Source organism: Saimiri boliviensis, chromosome 3 (genome assembly GCF_048565385.1).
Source record: "Saimiri boliviensis isolate mSaiBol1 chromosome 3, mSaiBol1.pri, whole genome shotgun sequence".
Taxonomy (NCBI): domain Eukaryota; kingdom Metazoa; phylum Chordata; class Mammalia; order Primates; family Cebidae; genus Saimiri; species Saimiri boliviensis.
The window spans coordinates 59283622-59298102 of record NC_133451.1 but is presented as its reverse complement, the minus strand read 5'-3'; the positions used below and the strand labels follow the sequence as shown (position 1 = coordinate 59298102).

General features: G+C 31.2%; 1 protein-coding gene across 3 annotated transcripts in view; it reads left to right on the top strand.

Annotated features, from left to right (window-relative positions):
* Positions 1-10386: 10386 nt before the first annotated feature.
* TECRL (trans-2,3-enoyl-CoA reductase like) overlaps positions 10387-14481 on the top strand; it is a 100371-nt gene continuing 96276 nt past the window's right edge. Inside the window, exon 1 of one of the 3 annotated variants that reach the window (XM_074396208.1) lies at positions 10387-10803. In XM_074396208.1, the coding sequence (XP_074252309.1) occupies positions 10570-10803 (234 nt within the window). In that variant the 5' untranslated portion in view covers positions 10387-10569. The remainder of the gene's footprint in view (positions 10804-14481) is intronic. The other 2 variants (XM_039468008.2, XM_039468010.2) reach the window with 2 other exon arrangements.

Sequence of the window (14481 nt, the reverse complement as noted above, 5' to 3'; positions counted from 1 at the left end):
GAATATTCTGGTATCACATAGACTCTAATCCAATCCTGATAGCTACTGTGTTTATTAACATAAAACTACATTTAATTCATATCTTTTTATTACATTGTCTTAAGCATAATTTTTATTTTGACATTTATACATTTGTTCACTAAGCTATACTGAAAGCTAACCATACTATGCATAATGTACTGTGCTTTGCTCTTTGAAAACAAGATTAAGTAAGGTAAATCTTAAGATTTTAAAAAATACAATCTCGTTTATAAAAAGGCATAATATGTCAAATACCAAAAAACGAAATATGTTGTTATGTAAATTACTGTTCACTGTTTGGTACAGTGTGGTTTAATTTCCTTATGTAGTAAACGTAATGAACCTGTGAGGACCCTCATCAGTCTTTAAGAAAACTGTCTAACTCTGGATTTAACTATTAACCATGGCTCTGTAAATTCCAAAATCGTTGAGATGTAGGAATTGCAGAAAAAATGACTCATGATGTTAATTTAGAGTTATTGAAGGTCAGAGAAACATGAGCCTATGTACCTGTCAAGAAGCATCACGTTTTGCTATTTCATTAAATGCACTTGTCTAAAGCATCAACAATGTCTCTAAGTTCCTAAGTAACCACTCACACACACACACATGCATATACACACAAAGATACACACACAGATGACATTATGTGTGAAGGATCCCTGGGTTTTAAAAGTTGCCATTGAAAAATATGTGTATCTGTTTTCTATTTTGCAGTTCCAATTATATCTTTATTTTATTTTATTTTATTTATTTTATTTTTTTGAGACAGAGCCTTGCTCTGTCCCCAGGTTGGAGTGCAGTGGCACAATCTTGACTCACTGTAACCTCTGCCTCCCGGGTTCAAGCGATTCTCCTCCCTCAGCCTTCTGAGTAGCATGTGCCACCAGGTCCAGCTAATTTTTGTATTTTTAGTAGAGAGGAGTCTCACCACGTTGGTGAGGATGGTCTCAATCTCTTGACTTCGTCATTGTCCACCTCAGCCTCTGAAAGTGAGCCACCACACCTGGGCCCCAACTATATCTTGGTAGTATGTGCATATTTCTGTATAGAATGATTTTTAACTATAATGATAAATAATGGATACCCACATATGTATTTAGCTATATGTATTTCTGTGGTCATGAGAGGTGAAGTGATTAACAGCTTATACTGCTTCATGATTAGTTGTTCCACATTTTTAATGTTACAGATTTGGTCAGTTTATTCATACTCTCTAAGATTTAGCTTCTGCATCTATAATAATATCTACCTTATAGAGGTGTTAGGTGGTTAAGCACTGCATAGATTGATGGCCAAGGCCATAATATGCCTCACATGAGCATTGGCTATTGTTAAGTGAATGATAAGCACTTCAATTCAGACATAACTTTTTAAAATGTAGATTGATCTATGCAAATCTAGTGGCATAAAGCATATTTCAAAATAAAAACAAAATTATATTCTCAGAATCATAAGGTAAGATGATAATCAATATAATGATAGTCAGTTTCTCTGCTTCTAGGCCAAAATATACATCAAAAATCCAAAATAATATTATGAAAATTATTTTATATGTACATATAGACATGAATAAAATACTATAATTTTTTTTAAAATTATAGAAAAGAAGTGTTAGCTCTCTTACTCTGTACTGTCTCATTCTTATCTGTCTGGTGTATTTTAAGTTTTCACGAATATCTATGAAACAAAGAAATGTATTGGCCTTGATCCCCTCACTACAATGAGAAAAACAGCTACATATAATTTAATAAAAATAAACTTAGTTCTTGATTCACAAATTGAATCTTAACTTTTTGGGGTCATAATTCTCCCACAACTTACCAAACTATTTAAAGGTCAAGCTACATAAGAAATGTGTAATTTTGTTTCTAGGTGTGTGAATCTTGAGCAAGATTTTTTTTTTTTTAAGTTCTTGCGATGTTAATAAAGAAGCTCTTTGTGATCAGAAATCCCTGAAAGAAAAAGAAGAAATAGGCATGGCCTCAGCTCCCAAAATAAAGGGCAACATGTGCCAACACAAAGAGGGGAACAACTGCAATAGCAAGGCTCAGATTCGGGAAGGGCAGAATGGAATGATCTGGAAACTCTCCAGGAATGATTTAGAGAACACAGACGGCATAGCCAACTGCCCTAATAAAAGAATAGCATGCAATTAAGAGAATGCAGTTGGTTGGGCTGAGTTAAGGACAGACTGAATGGTTTGTTGCGAGTTTGTATAAATTGTTCAAATAAAACATTTTTGTAAATATTCATATACATTTCCAAAAGAATCAAGATAGATGGCTTGGTTCAAACTGACTATGAAGAAGGTTCTGCTCCCTCTTTTTCCCCTCTTCCATAAATATGTTAATTTTATGGGTAACTGGAATCTTATGTACCAAGATGAGACCATTTTCCCCAGCTTTCTTAAGAAAAATTAAATCTCAGTACAATTTATTTTCTCTGCTGGAAACCATTTAATTTTACCATCATCTTAAGTAAAGAGTCTTCCACCTCGATCTGGCATATTAATTATTAATAAGTTCATAGGCTGTCATAGCATATTTTTACAGATATTATTTTGTACAATAACCTTCTGAAGGAAGAATAGCTGTGCAAGTTTTATCTATTGTGCAGTGTTAACAAATTTTGCTAACATTGATTTTAAATAGGAAGCAAACTTTTAAATATTGGTTAGAAATCACAGAAGAGTCATTAGAGATTATGTTGAGAATGACGTAATTTTATGAATTATACAACTAGTGTTCAGCCAGGTTACCTAGTTTATTCAATAACATACATCATGCCCTGGCAGTTTGAAAAATAATTCCCATATCTGACTTTTAACTCCAGAGCTCTTTCCTCTACATTGCAGCTACACTGTCTTTTTCAGAAGAACAATAACATTTATGTATAACATTAACTGGTTTATTTATTATTGTTTCTTATTGATAATTATTTTAGGTCAACAAATTCTATTTTGTTGGTCAACTTTAAAACTGAAATTCTGCCACGGTAACAACATTTACTTTTACCTTTTCCTCCTTTGCTGCCTTTACAGGGGATATACTTCATGTAACCAAAATAATTTTGTAATTTTTATGTGTTTCTTGAAATGTTAACCCTGGTACTTTTAACCTTACTGGGCAAATATTTTTTTTAGATATTTCAGAAGCTTGAGATTCAGAAAATAGTTTATTCCTGTGTTATTAAGATCTCTTTTATCTGCTTACACACTGTTGATTAACAGCCTGTGTCATAAGTCATGGTTAATACTAAAAATGGAAAAACTGGAAAAAGAAATGAGATTATATAAACCTTATGGGAGAAGCGGATAATAAGCTTGAAGATATTTCTGGGAGTCAACTGATCTGGGTTAGAACCCAGTGCCAATGATAAACCCAAAAGATACAATACTAAACGCCATAATTCTGAAAAAAAAATTAAAAATCCCTATAGATAAAAATTCCTAGAGTCTAAATTCCTAATGTCTTAAACCTCAGAATATTAAAATCTCAAATGTCGAAATCCTGAATGCTAAATCCTAGGTAAGAGATTAGTGCGTTTTCAGTTATATGTAGGATAGTTGCATCATGTTAGTGGCATCATGTTAGATGAAACTACTACCTTGTTACTGTATTTATTTAAAAATTAAGTGTGGTTTAAGGAGTTGAATATGGTTGCCAAGTTGACAAAGGTTGGATTTGTGGACTTAATTTTAAGTGTCAACTGGATTAAAGGTATCTAGAAACCTGGTGAAATATTATTTTGGGTGTGACTCTGAGGTGTTTCCATGGCAGCTTTGTGTGTAAGTCTGAGTGGACCAGGTGGAAGAGATCTCCCTTCATTGTTGGCATGTACCATCAAATCTATTGGGTTCCCAGAGAGAATGAATACATAAGGATACTTGATCTTTCTCTAAGAGTTGGGACAGACTTTTCTTTTGCTCTCTTGGAGGTCACACCTTCAGGGTCTCCAACTTTTGGACAGAACCCTGTTACTGACATCCCAGGGTCTCCAGCTAGCAGACAGCCTGTTAGGGGACTTCAAAACCACAGTAATTGCCAGTAAACTTCCTTATTAAGTCCTCTTTTTTTTCTCTCTGTACATATCCTATTGATTCTGTCTCTCTGGAGAACTGAAATATAGATTTGGTATTGGGGAAGCCAAAAATTATTCCTTCTACTGTATTTCATAGAATGCAATGGAAGAAACTTGTGAAATTGTTCTCTCACAAGAATTCTGTTAAAATTAAATTTACTAGACTATTTAATGGTGAAATGTGAAGTCTTTAAAGTGATTATTATCAGTGCTTTGAAAGCAAATAATTTTTTAATTGCAGTGGCTGTGCAATAATCAGATATTCAAATGGACAACACATATTTACAGATTTGGTAGACCACAACCACTGCCTTAATGTAACTACAGTGAGTGTTTCAAAGAATGCAGAAGTAAAAATTCAGGCAAAAATACAAGAAATATTTCTGGCCAAATTATTTAATCTAATATAACGTTTTTCTCTTCCCATATAGCACCAATTTGCTATGCTATTTCATCTTTGCCTAATTCTCAATACTGGAAGGATATAAATTGTGTAAGGATATTTAAATATTCCAATTTGTTTTATGCATTTTTTGCAACTTTGACTTTATGAAAGTGTATTATCACAACATTAACTTTGTGTGTTAATGTTGTGCAAGTACAGAAAGTCCTTGACATTTCCTCAGTACATTAAGAAGTATCATTTTTGTATATTTGCTTTTGTGAATAATAAAATTTCTTAGGATCATAGCTCTTTAAGGTGACCGCACCCATCACAGTTTTTGACCAATCTTATTAGAACACTTAGATTGTCTATAATGGTAATACATATTACTACAGTTAAAAGATAAAAAAAAAAAAAACAAAAAAAACAAAAAAAACAAAAACCTGGGTGCACAAAATTGCCAACTATAGTGTTATGCGTCTAGACATTTCACTTTTGACCTATTTCTTCATGAATATGGTTCATCTGCTCATATTTTATACTGATGTGACAGTTCTTATTATACCAGTGTCTATACTTACAAAAATATGCCTGTCATTATTTCCTAATTTATTGTGTAAACTGGCCTATGAAATATTCTTTCATATTTTTATGTTTCTGAAGTAAACTTATTTACAAATATAAATAAACATATTTTATATAATTGTTTAAATACTTTTTTCAGAATTATATTTTTGGGATTTTGATCTTCCAGGATTTTGATTTCCAGGGTTTTAAACCGTAGGAATTTTTATCTTTTAGGATTTCAGCATCCAGGGTCATGGCATTCAAGATTGTGTCTTTGGGGATCAAGGCCCAAACCCATTAAAACCACTTGCCTAATAGAATACTCATTGTAAATAACTTTTATTCCCCCTGTAAACATGTATTATAACAATTTAAGTTTAGAAAGTGAGAGCATAGGAATAATTTAATGTTCGAGCAGGGTGACTGAGTGATGAAAGACACATAATCTGATTTGAAAAACATATATATATATATGTTTATGTATATATAAAGTCTTCTGTTTTTAAAATTTTTTTTTACTTTATATGAATTTCCTTATTAGATTTTATAAAATTACTATAAGATTTATAATGTTATAAAAATGTGACAGATAGTAGAAACCTTGAGATCATGTAACTCTTTAATTAGAACAATCAATTTGAATTCATACAATTTCCAGTAAAGAATGCTATTTTTCTATATGTATCTTTCTTACCTATGTGTTTGCCTGCATCCAAGAATAATGTATCTGGATACAGTATTTTGAAAATCTACTCATTTCATAACTTCCTGAATTCCAGTTCTTTTTATTGGAATAGAAAGTGGTTTGACTTCAGAGTCCGAAAAAAATCTTTCACCTGCCCCTCCCCAGATTCAGTGTCTTCAAACAGAAATTTGAATAGCATTTAGCACATATTAAAAACACAATTTTTATCATGAGGTCCTCCAAGATAAGCCACAGACTAGACATTTGTATTTTTAACCCATATATCTGATGAAATAATATAATAAGAACACTCAAAACTCAAAAATAAGTAAATGACTTAATTACAAAGTAAACAAAAGATCTGAACAAACACCTCATAAAAACAGATATACAGATATCAAATACACATATTAAAATATATTCAATATCTCCTGTCATTTTGAAATAATTAAGACAAAGAAATGCCACAAAACATCCATTAGAATGCTAAAACCCAAAACACTGGCAATACCAAATGATGAAGAGGATATGGAGTGACAGCAACTCTCATTCATTGCTGGTGGGAACGCAAAATGATACAACCACTTTAAAAAACATTCCGGCAGTTTCTTATAAAGCTAACCATAAGCTTACCATTCAATACAGCAATTATACTCATAGCTATTTACAAAATAAATTTAAAATTATATTCACATAAAAACTTGCACACAAATGCTCACAGCAACAACCAAGGATTCCTTCAATAGGAAGGGCAAACAAAATATGGTACATCCATACAACTAGGTATTTTTCAGCAATTAAAATAATTAATGCGCTGTCAAGCTATGGAAGAACATGGAGGAAGTTTAAAGGCAAATTGCTAAGTGAGAGAAGCCAGTCTGAAAACATTACATACTATATAATTCCACCTTCTGACATTATGGGAAAGGTAAAACTATGAAGATAGTAATATCATCAGTGATTTCCAGAGCTTGCAGGGACTAAGGAGGGATGAATACTTGGTGCTTAGAATATTTTAGGTCATGGAAACTATTCTGTATAATATTGTCATTATGCATTTATCAAGACCCATAGAACAGTGAAACACAAAGGGGGAAACCTAAAATAACCTATTGAAATTAGTTAATAATAATAAATCAACATGATTCTTCAACTGCAAAAATTGTACTACACTGTGAAATATGTTAAATAGTAATAAAGAAAATTGATGGGGATATGCAAGAGATTATAAGGAAAACCTGTACCTTATGCTCAATTTTTTTGTGTAAATTAAAACTACTGTAAGCCTGTTATGAATTTGAAAATGAACTGAAAAGAAATAACACCTCAAATGAAAAATAAACTGAAATGGAATGCTTTTTGTCAAAAAATGTAAAAGATATGAAGGTAAGAAAAATAATATAATGTTTCTATTTAATATTTTTAATAACTAAATGCAACTGGAATAAATATTCCATCTTATGGCTGTCTATTTTTATTATTTTTAAATTTTAAATATATTTTAAATTGCAGTATAGTTTACCAAATAATAGCCATTGTTTAGTAAAAAATGAGTACTAATTCAGTGTTATTTTCATTGTGATATACTTAGAAAAAACCTTGTAAAACACCTTGGCAAATAATAATATTTTGCTTTTAAAACTACTTCATGTATATACATAATAAAATAATAAGTAGCATAATATCTGAAATTTTGTACTCCCTGCAACATTTTTAACTTACATGAAGAGATGCAATTTTCATCTTTAAAGTGATACTTGCTCCCCACCCCTGAACTTTTTGTCTAGTTCTACATTTTTAGTTATTATTTTGGTGGGTAGATTACTTTGGAATGATTTTACCAGACCTGAGAAAAAAGTGGAAATATTTGTATATTCATCACTCAATTTCTCCTAATTTTAACATGTTGCATAACCGTAGTATATTTACCATAATTCAGAATTAACATTGGTACAATACAGTTCATTAAACTACAGATGTTATATTTATTTCAACATATTTTCCCACTAACATTTTTTTTTGGTTCCAGAAAATAATGCTGGATCGCACATGTTTGAGTAGTGTCCTCGTGTAGGCTTTTCTGATCTGTCACAGTCTCATTTTTTCTCAATTTTTCTGAATTTTTTATCCTGTTGACACTTTTGAATAGTATTGGTCAGGTATTTTGTAGAATGCCCACAATTTGTCCTTGATGTGTTCTTATAGCTGGCTTGAGATAATGAGCTTTGGAAGAATATTACAAGAGTAAAGCATTCTTCTCCTTTCATGACATAATGGGTACGTGAATAGCAGCATGACTTTACACAGTGATAGTAGACTTAGTCAGGTGGTTAAGCTGATATCTACTTTCTGGATTTCTCCTCTATAAGGAGTGTCTGTTTTTCCCTTTTCATTCATTATTTTTTGTAAATGTTTCACTAATTGAAACTCACACTCAAAGAGACAGTATATAAAAAAATATTTGGAAGTCTTGTGTAAGGAAAACTTCTTCCTGATTCTTGTTTATTCATTTATTTTTTATTTAATCATTTATTTATACAGGTATGAACTCCTAGGTATATTGCTTTTTAAATTTAGACTCATTATTATTAGTACTTGTTATGTTGCTTGAATTGTTCAAACTCTGGCTATGAGAATTCAGATTGGCTTCCATATTATTTTGACTATTTCTTTCTCTCTCTCTCTCTTTTTTTTTTTTTGACACGGAGTCTAGATTTATCGTCCAGGCTAGAGTGCAGTGGCACAATCTCAGCTCACTGCAACCTCTGCCTCCCAAGTTCAAACAATTTTCCTGCCTCAGTCTTCCGAATAGCTGAGACTACAGGCACCTGCCACCACGCCTGGCTAATTTTTGTATTTTTAGTAGAGACAGGGTTTCACTATGTTGGCCACGTTTGTCTTGACTCCTGATCTCATGATCTGCCCACCTTGACTTCCCAAAATGCTGGGATTACAGGCGTGAACCACTGCGCCTGGTCAACTATTCTTTTTTTTTTTTTTTTTTTTTAAATAAAAAGTATATCTGGAGAAATATTATATGAATCATGTTTAGGTTATTTCACTATAATGCAGTAACTTATCACTACATCATTCTGCCTACAAATTCAAATACACTTTTTGGTCATTAATTAATTTAATACATGTTTACTGATCACCTACTCTATGTTGGAAACTGTTCTAAGTGCTGTAAATAGTTTAGGGGATGAGGTCAGAGATGTCATAGGGTTCTGGGTGATGCAGAACCTTGCAAACCTTTGCAAAAATCTTTGGCTTTTTTTCCCCAAAAATTAGAAAGCCCTTTCAGTGTGTTAAACAGATTAAGTTACTTACTTTACATAGATCCAGGTCACTCTAGCTGCTGTGTTAAAAATAAGCTATTGATTGACTAGTGTTGGGATAGGAAGAGCCGTTTGGATATGAAATTCGGGTGAGATTCATGCTTGGATTGTAACTGTGGGGATGGTGAACAGATAATGTCGCGGATCTCTGGTGGACTAGATGTGACGTTTGGGAGCAACTGAGAAATTAAAGATGATTCCAAGTTTGAACAACTAGATGATAAAGTTGCACAATGTGTGTCTGCATATGTGTGTAAAAACACACACATCACTATTTTATATTTTTGAAATATAAAATAGTGAATGCAATGTAATATATAAAATATTAAGTGTGAATATAATAACAGTATAAAGTGAATCTCTAGGGCATAATATGTAATAAAATTATAAATGAATACATTATTTTAGTTGTTTATAAAGATTAGCCTTAGGTAGATAACAGGTTTCTTCCTCTATGCTTTTTGTCATTTTTCTTTTCATGTTTTCATTGAAAACTACATTCCAGAATATTTTCCGTCAGTATAATTTTGAATCAGTGATGATATATTTCAATTTTTTTTTTCAGTTTTGTCTTCACCACATTTACATGTCTCAGAAGACTAGGAGTCTTTCTAAAAGCTCTTTGCCACAATGTTTGTCATATGTCATTGTTCATTCTGAGGCTATCTATCTGCATTTTCCGTAACATAGTGTTGTGGAAAATGTGATGCTTACCACTGATTTTATATATCAATTCAATAGTTTTCCAAAGATATACAATGTTAAAATAATGTTTACTTCTTTTCCCTAGGTTACAAAACTGTTCTCTACAAATTATAATCTCATAGTTTGCTATCTTTTCATTCTTTATATACAGTGAATAATTCACCATTTTATATTGTGTAACAGTTATTTTAAGTTAGTTGAGGTTTATTAGTATTGATAAAAATAAATTTTTCATTTTAGAATTCTTTACGTGCACATGCTCATATAAAATATTTCTATATAAAACATATATAAACATACATGTGCCACTTATCTTTACCTTAGGCAACATTTTTTAAATGTTATATAGTAATGTACTAGGACTTTAAAAAATTTAACTTTAAGATAGCACTTTGCTAATGTTAAATACATCTCAATGCGAATGTGTGTGTGTGGTTTTGAAGGTTAGTGCATCCAGAATTCAGAGATAATGAAAATGCTCTGTCTATTCTTGCTTTGGAATTTCAGATAAGAGTAGTCATATTACAAAGCAGAGATAAAAGGAGAAAGCAAAGAATAATTCAATTGCTGGTAAAGTAATACTTTACACAGCAAATCATAATAGGGTGTTATATATAGAAATAAGATCAGTCATTGCTTTCAAGCCTGCTAAATTAAACTGAACTCTTGGAATGGCATACCATTTGACCTTTCGAAGGTTCTCCAGCAGTATTTAACTGGTGCAAAAGGAACACACTTGCAATTGTCTACTTTTGACATGACAGATCCTCCTGTTAGTTCACAAAATGTTCAGAAGACAGAAGTCCCTCGCTTCAGAACGCAAGAAAGAATTATTTTCCCAAGGAGCTACACAGTTCATACTGAGGAATGATATGAGAAATTTTCACTTTTTGTCAAGACTTGTACTCTCAGCGGGCCCTCTAAAACCAACTCCAGCAGTCAAACATTCAAAGAAAATTCACTTTGAGATTGAAATACTTGATGCTCAAACAAAGAAACAGATATGTATTCTGGATAAGGTGAGTTTTAAAAATGCGTTTTTTTGTTTCTTCTATATCCCAAATATTATTGATTGTTTGATTAAATCCTAACATGCCTGTTCTAAAAACATCCCTGACTTTTAACCTTAATTTGGTGATAAACAGGATGCATACTTTATGCATTGTTTTAATAGATGTTCAATGCATTTCACACACTCAAATTAATTATATCATAGATAACAATGCAATATTGTCATTGATATGTCAATAGTATGTCGTCATTGACCATTGTCCACGGGGAAAATTACAAATGCTTAACCTTTTTTCATACATGAAAAATGTCTCTAGGTTTTTGTCTTTGTGTAGTTCATTTTATATACAAATTATCATAGAGTTTGATTAATTTCTATAGAAAATAGTAAGCCAAAGTCACAGCAGTTGTTAGAAGTGATATATGTGAAAAAATTAATCATTTAAACATTATTTTGAATTAATTGTTTTAAATGAAATTTTTTAAAAAGTGACCACCTCACTTTTTATGAAAGTTTACTTCCTTCAAAAATACCATTTAAGTTCATGAAAATAATCCAAATCCATATTCATAGATGTTGTACTAAAGAATGAGAAAATATATTCTTAGGTTAGAAAACTAAATTATGAATATATGTTTATATATTAGATAACATATGCATAAATAATACTCTAAGCATTTTCAGTTTTTAATAAGTTTGAAAAGCACTATTAATTTAACTTAATGTGAGAAAGACATATTTGTATAGGTAATAAAATAGAGCTTGATCTTGTTTTACAAAAATTTTGAATACATTTTTGTTACTTTGTTCTAAAAATAAAATGCAATCATTTATTCCATTTAAGCTTGCTCTAGCTAGGTCTTTAGGAAAACGAAAAAGAGAAGAAATTGTTTAGTCTTTTTGTTAATAATTGCCAAGTAAATAATATATAATTTATTATTCAGTAATTATAACACTATGAGCAGTTTATAAATTGAGTTATATCAATTTTAATTTATAGAGTTAAAAGAAAGATTAAGACCTTTTATAAGTTCATACAGGTTGTGAATGGCACTTAAAGATCCAAAACCATTTCTATGCAGTTTTAAATTACATGCTTTTTCCATAGTTCTACGGAGGCCATATGTAAGCAATGAGCATTTATTATATAAAATATAATTTTGATATATTAATTTCAGAACTGGTTTAATTTACTTTTAGTATCAAGGTAAAGTTTTTTTTTTTTTTTTTTTAATATCATACAGGAATAAGAAAAAGTTTTTTTTTTTTTTTAAAGTACCCTTCAGATGTTGCTAACGTTTGTAATACCCCACTACGAAAAACACAAAACTTACAAGAAAAACACAGTTAAATCCAAGGACACAATGCAACAAATGGAATGAAAACCAAATAAATCAAGGATTTCCAGACTAGGATTCTAAAATGACACTAGTTATTGTGTCCTTTCTGACATGTGTCCAGACCCTGACAGGCAATCCACCTTAAAGTAATGGAAAAGTAACAAATTCCTAGTTATTTGCCTCATACAAGATAATTTTTTATTATTGAGATTTTAGTTGAAGGTAAGACAAGGATTTTTACATTTTTGGGCGTTAATTACATTGCAAAAAAAACCTAAACATCTAGAATAAATGAAATTTACACATTCATTATTTAGAGAAATAATTTTGTATAAACTGTGATAGTTCTGGCATTTGCATCTCAAGTGGCAGATCTTTATAGAAACTTAGCAGGCTACATAGGGGATTAACACTGGTTTGCCATTATCCTTTATTGCACAATCAACCCTACTTAATGTGCAATTTACTTCATTCTAATTTTTGACTTCTACATAGAACTGGATCTTGGTTTTAGTTTTGTAAATTGATAAACTGTTTCATAATAGTACTGAGACACTTAAGAGAAAAAAGTCTTTTAGATTAAATTTTATTTTATTTTTTTGATTAGGGGTTTCTAACATTTTGCATTTGTAAACATAAAAAGACTGATTTTTTAAAATTATTGTTCCCGATGTTATTTTTCTTAGACAAATTAACAACTTTATAGTAAGATCATATTAAGTGCCCTTCACTGTATCTGGCTTTACCCAGTGTAAAAAAGATATATTGCTTATAAGTTAGTTACTGTCTTTCAATGCTTACTATGCTGTAAAGCAGTACAAATTATATATTATCTACTTTGGAAGTAAGCATATCTGGACTCAATCCCTGTTACATTGTTTATATCTTTCAAGGATTAAGAAAGACACTGATTTGCTGATCCCCAAGACCTCTATCTAGAATATGGGCTAATAAAATCGTATCAATAAAGTTGATAAAATTTAATTTGGAAACGTAGAGTAAAGTAGGGATAATATGTGTAACATGCTTAGAATAGTGCCTTGACCACAATATGGACAAAATAATTTTATTTTTAATAATCATGTGGAGAAAGTAATGTACATGAAAATATAACAATGATAAATGCTGAGCCTTTTGATAACTGGCTCAGAATTGAAACTTGACTTCTTAATATTTAATTATTATTTGACATAATTTGTTATAATGCTTAAAATAGATATGTTTTTCAAATATCTTAAATGGGATGTATTATCTTAGTAATATATGTTCTAACAGAAACATTGTTTTATGTCTATCACTCAAAATTTAAAATGGACAAAGCGTGGACTCAAAATTGTATCAGATAAAAATTTTGAGGAAGAGAATATATTTATCATGTTCTTTTATATGTATATATATATATATTTATTGTGTTTTAGGTTTTGGGGCACATGTGAAGAACATGTATGCAAAGGTGCACACATGGCAATGTGGTTTGCTGCCTTCCTCCCCATCAGCTATAGCTGACATTTCCTTTTACTTACACACACACACACACACACACACACACACACACACAGATACACACACACACACAGAAACAAACAAAAAAACCTTTCTCTTGCCTCTGTTGTCTTCTCTAGTTTTTGCCAATTTCTCTCATTACCTTCCTCAGGTGTTCATGTTGTCAGCTTTCATTGACCTCTTCTCACTGTATCCTAATTTCAATTTATTTGGACACTTGTTTTCATCACTTCTCAAAATCTGAGCTTACTGAGGTCACCAATGAGGCACAGCAAATACTTTGCTAAATACAGAGGTCTATTCTCATGCCTTATCTTACTAGGTATATCAACAACATTTTCTACTGTTAATTGCCTCCTCTTTAACTAGCATTTGTTATTTGAGTTCCAGGATAATATACACATTTTCATCCAACTTCATTGGCTTTTCCCTTTCTTTATTGCTGATTCTTCATCTGACTTACTAGATATGGACTTTCAAGTACCCAGTCATCACGACTTCTCCTCCTCTGCAACAATTTACTTTATTGAGTCTCATAATTAAAAAAAAATCTTTCTAGTGATGACTCATAAATATATACTGCAACCTATTATTTTCCTTGGAGTGTAAATCTATATATGTGTATACTGATTAAATCCATCGAGCTATCTGGATGTTTACCAGCATCTCAAACTTAATATCTCTAAAACTGACCACTTGATCTTCTCCCAAACATCTTTCACAGAGCTACTTAAGCAAATAAGTGACAACGACATCCTTCAAGTAGCTCAGGCCAAACACTTGAGAAATCATGACTTGTCTCTTAATCTCACACCTCACATACAATCCATCTTCTTGGCATT